The sequence below is a fragment of the Stegastes partitus genome, unplaced genomic scaffold (assembly GCF_000690725.1).
Source record: "Stegastes partitus isolate 25-593 unplaced genomic scaffold, Stegastes_partitus-1.0.2 Scaffold1635, whole genome shotgun sequence".
NCBI lineage: Eukaryota > Metazoa > Chordata > Actinopteri > Pomacentridae > Stegastes > Stegastes partitus.
This window is the reverse complement of record NW_007579366.1, coordinates 155,237-161,970: the sequence shown is the minus strand read 5'-3', so window position 1 is coordinate 161,970 and position 6,734 is coordinate 155,237. Positions and strand designations below refer to the sequence as shown.

The following is a 6,734-nucleotide window of genomic DNA, read 5'->3' as shown; positions in this document are numbered from 1 at the left end:
TAGCAAAGGAAACCATTTAATGGGGACAGTCGAAAGGGAGGACATGGCCAAGTTAAATACATCATAGCAATAGCAGGCTTATAGCCAAAGTCTAAACCTGGTGAGTCAGACAAGTAGTGCTGCAGATACCCTGGTCAAACACACAAGACCGAGCAAGTAAAAAAACACCCGCGGTCCTGCAAATCTGTGAAAAATTATTGCCAAAACTGGAAGAAAAATAAGTTACAGCAGAGAACATGAATGACTTTAACTAAATGAAGCACTGCAGATTTTTTTCTTTTCTTTTTTCAAACATGTGTGGCAGTGCTTTGGCTAGAATTCAACTCGTTTCCCAAAATGCATGTTTGAGCCTAATTAACTTTGTATAATTCTAAATCTGATCGTCTTGACTTTGCAGAAAGGTGCTCGTGGGAAACGAGGTCCTCATCAGGATGAAATAACGACGCGTCAGTGATGGTGGACTAAGAACTGATCAGGCAAACTCAGCATCAGACTGGGTGGGTTTTCTCAGACTGCTGTCAGTGCATTTCATTCAAGGGTTAAAATCAACTTGCAGTCACATTTCAGATTGTGTTTAGTCAACACTGTGTCATATTTATGCTGGAACAAAACTGAAATGTATCTTAAACCAGGCTGCCGAGCAACACACACCCTGAAATCATACTTTGATGGCCACTGTGATGGATTTCAAACAAACTGATTTACATACTGTGAAGTAAAACAAACAAACGTGGCTGCAGAGAACATAGGAAACATGTGAGAATCTGAAGAGAACTATGGTCTTCTGTAGAAAAGTTAACTGTAAACAGGCTAAATAAACACTCCAGTATGGTAGTTTAACAATTAACCATTAGTCTATCCTTTGATATGTTGCTATCAAGCCAACAGCAGGAGTACGAAACAAGATGTTCTGAACGCTCAATCAGTGAACTAGTTACTCAACAAGAATTTCATAGAGATTTCATCACTCTCCACTGTCCAACCCTTCAAGGGAAAAAAAAAAAGGCAATCATTGATGACATTCAAACTGAAACTTCAGGCTTTGCTGGCCTCCAGGATTCTGTCCTCCTCCACTCTGGCTCGCAGATGCTCCTGACAGTGTTCTAGGAATGAGTCCAGTGCTGAGAAGCCCTGCTGGCAGGGCACACAGTGGTAGAGCCGCTGCCTCTTGGAGCCCGGCCATTTGCAGGTGTCCATGTCGCTCTTGCAGACGCTGCAGTGTCGCCTCTTGACGGAGGACTGGTGAAGCTCCACGTGCTCCTTCAGCTGCCACTGCAGAGAGAAAACCTCTGCACAGGAGGGACAAGGAAACTCCCTCTCCTCCTCCTCTTCCTCCTCTTCTTCTTCTTCTTCTTCTTCTTCCTCCTCCTCCTCCTCTTCTTCTTCTTCCTCCTCTTCCTCTTCCTCTTCTTCCTCCTCCACTTCCTCTTCCTCCTCTTCTACTTCATCCTCCTTCACTTCAGGCACTTCTCTACATGTCTGTGATTCATCAACCTTGGGAACTTTCCTGGGCCTCCCTGGACCGGCCTTGACTGTCTTATTACCTGCTACTTTATTTGGTGTGTTCTCTGATGACCTGGAGTCTTTGGTGGGACATCGGACAGACTGTTTGTTTTTCATGGTGGTGAAGCTCCGGGCCGTGTGCTGTCTGTAATGTGCCCTAAGTGACAAATGATGGAAGAAGACTTTGCCGCAGATCTGACATGGATACGTGTCTACTCTCCTCTTGTTGATGACCGGCTTCGACTCTCTCCCGATAGTTTTGTCTCTGCTGTGCTTCTCTTTTCTGTGTACGTACAGTTTGGAGGTGCTCCTGAAAACCATGTCACAAGAGCGACAAGTCAGAAGCTTGTTTTGGGATTTTGGACTTTTATTTGGATGTCTGTCTATCTTGGGGTCCCTTTCTTTTCTAGCCTCTCCCCTAGCGCTGTCTGCTTTGGTGTCCTGTCTCTCCGCTGCATGGTACATCAGTTTGTGGCGCTGCAGTCCAGCTTCTGTGCGGAAGGTTCTTGAACAAAGACGGCACATGTTGACAGCTCTGCCGCTGGGCCCTGGGGTGTCCGAGCAGTCAGAGCGAGTGGAGTCACCCTCAGAAACTGGAGGAGAATCATCTGGAAGGCTGCTAGCATCAGCTATATCTGACGGGGATGGCGGCTCACTGCAACCGGCCTGCTGGTGGTGCAGCAGGGCCTGTTTCTGGCTGAAACCTCTCCCACATGGGGCGCACGCATACGGGCTGCTGTCCAAGAGGTGAGGCTGTCGGTGAAGCGACTTCTCCTGCGGCCTGCCAGGATCCGACGTGCGATTCGTACATGCGGCGCAGGGAGAACCGAGCCGCGACGCCCCGTGACAGAGTTCACAGCGGGTGGAATCATGATCGCATTTGTGCAGCTGTAAGGACGACTTCAGGGAGAACTCCTGCCCACAGGAGGGACAGCGGTGAGGCTTGGGTAAGGTGTGTTTCAGTTCCTGGTGCTGCAGCAGATCTGCTGCACAGGAGAAAGCCTTACTACATTCTTTACAAGAGAACGTGGCCAGGTGGTTGGACAGCTGCCTCTGGCTTCGCGTGTGCTGTTTGGCCTCGGCCTGTGAAATGAAGCTGGCGAGTCTGGACAGAGTGTCTGCTGCCGTGGTGGAGCGACTGAAGGACTCCTGGGACCTGGTGGTGCTCCAGCTGACTCCATCCATCCTCCGTCACCAAGCTTCACTCCTGCTTTATTGGAGACAGAAGAAGTTTGCGTCACCAGGGTGGGTGGGTGTTGTTTCAAGGAATGTTTTACGTTATATTACATGCATAAAACAAATCTAATTGAACGTGGATGAAGTTGCTTATAGTCCAGTGCTGCCCACTTAATGTCACACCACTTTATAGAATATCCTGTTTATGATAATAAAATATTGAATCATTTCCTATAGAACTTACAGCAAAACAGCCCGTTTACTGTCATGGAATAATGTCATGATCCCGGTTGTTGTCACAGCAAAATTCCCCGAAACTGATTCCAGGAATAACTTTTGCCCGTTTAAAGTCCTGGTCGGCTGATCGTTACACATCAATGAGAATCACATCGTTGCAGAGCATGTTGTCAGTCATAACTGACCTGCTCAGCGAGTTAATCATGATAAGTTAATCGTCTGTAGACCCTCTGATTAAAGGAAAGGACTTCTCTTTGATGGGGTGGTTTTTTGTAACGACAAAGGTGATATTTCACTGACTCAAAACCACAAAGCTCCGACTGAATAAACATTTCTTGATCGTCAAAGAAACTGTCCCTTTGATCCCATTTTGGCTTTACGTATAAAGCCCCGTTTTTCACAGACACAGTTTTGTCAGAGCGCCATCGTTGCGATTGAAGGCCTCTTATTGGAATATCCCGGATATAGTCATAATTCCGTCCTGGACCGGAGGGTACGATAATAAACGGGCAGCATTGTACCACTTTAAAAAAAAAACAACAACAACAAAAAAAAAACAACTTTTGAAGCAATATGAGTTGGAAAAAAATGACTTTTCTTTGAGCCCAGTAGTAATATTCTGTAACTCTTCCAGTTGGGACACCATTGGAGTGGTTTCACTATCATACTGGCTCAATGTTTGGTTATAACTGCAAAAATGTTTTAATTTTTAATATATATTTTTTTCTCAAAAAGTTTACCTCTGACTGGTGCCATACTCTACATTTTTAAAGCTCCTATTGATGCCAATGGCAGGAAAACAACATTTTAAATAAAAATAAACATTTTTACGGTTAGTGGAGGGCTGCAAGGTGGAGCGCTGGTTAGCACTGATGCCTCGCAGATAGACGGTCGCCGGTTCGCATCCTGGTGAGGACACCCAGGATCTTTCTGCATGGAGTTTACACGTTCTCTCCGGGTTCTCTGGCTTCCTCCCACAGTCCAAAAACATGTTGAGGTTAATTGGTGATTCTAAATTGTCGGTTGGTTGGTTGGTGGAATATTGTGGATAATTTTTGACCAAATTGGCACCATCATGTAACTGGCCTGTATTGTTCCATCAAAGCAGGGCTGTACCACTGAAGACCAAACACACATATCTATGAGGCTGCAAACTGTCAAGCCTGTAGCTGCATTATTTCTCAAGTTCTGACATTTCAAATATGGATCTGTATATTGGAGCAAAGAAAACATGATCCCATCACTCTCTATAAATGTTCTGCTCAAAAAGTTACGACACCTGTGACCAAAGGTTTCCATGTTATACTTAATAATACGTGAATGCACAGAAAAAAAGCCAGACAAATATGACACCAGTCAGGCATGAACTTTTTAAAAAATGTGGTGAATTATTTTGGTGGACTGACCCATGGATGGATAAGCCCAAAGCAAACACACACAAAACAACAAACTGGACTGGCAGAATAATAACTTAAAAAGTATTAAAAGACACAAGATACAGATGCAAGAGTCAAAATACAAAATACAGCAGGTATTATTCTACAAGCTGCATTTAAAGGTGGGCTGTTGGACTCTCCGGTGGTCGCTGTCTGGCTGATGGTTGTCCTGTGAAGCCTCAGCTCTCTGGCTGGAAGGTGTCACCAGGTCAGCAGCTCACTAACTAAATACAACTCTTTCCCAACCACAACAACAAAAATTAGATTTTAAAATATTTCTCAGAGACTATTTGCTGCATGCAGTGTTCATATATGTGCTCAGTGTAAATGGATAAAGCATTAGCAACACTGAGCTGTTGTGATTAAAGTGCAGCAGCAAGTCAAGTTTTGCTGCTTAAAAAAGGGGAAACGTGTCTTCCTGTTAGCCTGTGCTTCTATCTTACCGACGTTCCTAATTATTAGCCGTTTAGCGTCGGTTATCTGTAGCATGTAAGCTGTGTTAAACCCCAACAGAGCAGCCCGAGCTCCGTGTAGCGTGAGGTCGGTGCTTCGGGTCAGTAAAACGTGACAGGGGCGAGCACAGGCTGGCTCCGTGTTTGCTAACGTTAGCTCGCTGCTAGCCGCGCTAGCGTCTTAAAAAACGCACCTTTGCGTTAGCTTCGCTAGCTTACCTTGGCGCTCAGACGAGAAGCGGCGGGGCGGTGGTACCGACAGCTGGTTAAACACGGACGGTGTTCGGTGTTCACTGCGGGCTGAGTCACCACAAACCACCCTGGCATGGCTGCTAAAGTGAAAGTTCCTCTGGGTTACTTCAGCGACTGTCAGCAGCAGCAGCAGCAGCACGGAGCTGAAGTTAGCTTCCGATTCGACACGTAAAGTCAACGCACCGCCCCCAGCGACAGATTCACCACATAAAAAAAACAAAACACATTTTATTGATATAAAACCGTGTTAGGTATTATATAAACAAAAAAAATGAATAAATAAATGATGCGGCCCGAAACTCACTTTCACGATTGTGGAACTTTATTCTAGTTGAAAATGCAAAAACCCTCCAACCCTGTCCCAGAGGGGTTAAAGGTTGTTTGAATCAGGTTTGTACATTTGTGAATCTTTAACCCTTTTTGAGATTTTACTGCCTTTTTTTTTTTTTTTAAAGCTTTTGAGCTAGTTTAACGTACTCAAGATGCAAAAGTCCTGATATAGACTAACCAATTGGTGGTAAAGATTATTTAAAGCTCTGTTTCTGATTTGTAAACACTGTCTCTGGCTTGGAAAGGAAAAAGAAAAAAAAAGGGCGATATCACTGTTGTTTCTGCATCTGAACCACATTAAAACAGGTCCAAATCTAAAACTAACATAATAACATGGATCAAATCTGGACAGGATCGTCCTATAGAGGCTAAAGATTATGTAAAGCCCAGTTTATGATTTGTGGGCTCTTTATTCTGTTTGTGAAAATGCATAAAAGCAACTTTTCTCCACATCTGGACCAGATCTAAAACCAATATACGAGTATATAGAGAGGTCAAATTCTAACTAGATTTTCCTACAGAGACTAAAGACATGAAAACACATGTTCTGATTTGTGAAACCAGCCTTCTGTTTATAAAAATGCAAATTAAAGTGAGATTTTAGGGTTTGTTGTGCATTCAGACCACATTAGACCAGATCAGATCTAAAACCACCATATAGCCATTAGAAGGGTCAGTTCAGGACTAGGTAGGTTGTCACTGAGAGGCTAAATGTTGTCTAAGGCACAGTTTCTGATTTATTAAAATCAAAATAAATGGTGTTTGTGAAAATGCAAAAAGGGAGAATTCACTCTGGACCACAATAAAACAAGTCCAGATCTATAACCACCATATCAGTGGGTCTGATCTGGACTCGATTGGGCTAAAGATCGTTTAATAAAAGTTTCTGATTTGTGAATCCTTTATTCTATTGTGAAAAAACATATAAACAAAATAAACTTCACAGCTGTTTTTGCAGTGGTCACATCTAAACTACATTTTTCTACAGAGACCAAGGACTTAGTGGAACCTGGATTCTGTTGAGAAAATGAGATCTCACTTTTTAATTGTGCGTGGACCAAACTGGACCAGATCTGGATCTAAAACCAATATATTAGGACAGGTTAAATCTGGTCTAGATTGTACTACAGCAGCTGAGAATTATGTGAAACATATTTTACATAATTCTATTTGTGAAAAAAAAGCAAAGAATCAGACAGATTTTACAACATTTTTGCACACCTGGACCACATTGCACCAGGTCCAAATCTAAAACCAGCATATAGCCAATAGATGGGTCAAATCTGGTCCAGATTGTCCTATAGAAGCTAATGATATATAAAGTACTATTTCTGATTTGTAAACATGT

General features: G+C 43.4%; 1 protein-coding gene across 1 annotated transcript; it reads right to left on the bottom strand.

The window, feature by feature from the left end:
- Positions 1-1,035: 1,035 nt before the first annotated feature.
- On the bottom strand, positions 1,036-5,161 carry LOC103371724 (zinc finger protein 44-like). Its single transcript, XM_008301147.1, has 3 exons — positions 5,024-5,161; positions 1,423-2,710; positions 1,036-1,272 (listed from the first exon to the last, which is right to left on the bottom strand). The coding sequence occupies exons 2-3, from the start codon at positions 2,686-2,688 to the stop codon at positions 1,036-1,038; spliced, it is 1,503 nt and encodes a 500-aa protein (XP_008299369.1). The 5' UTR covers positions 2,689-2,710; positions 5,024-5,161.
- Positions 5,162-6,734: the final 1,573 nt, after the last annotated feature.

Excerpts from the sequence above, each read along its gene's own strand:
- LOC103371724 (XM_008301147.1), bottom strand. The coding sequence starts at position 2,688 with ATGGATGGAGTCAGCTGGAGCACCACCAGGTCCCAGGAGTCCTTCAGT. Across the intron at positions 1,273-1,422 it reads TAGAAGAGGAGGAAGAGGAA|TGGCAGCTGAAGGAGCACGT; the intron begins GTGGAGGAGGAA and ends TTCTCTCTGCAG.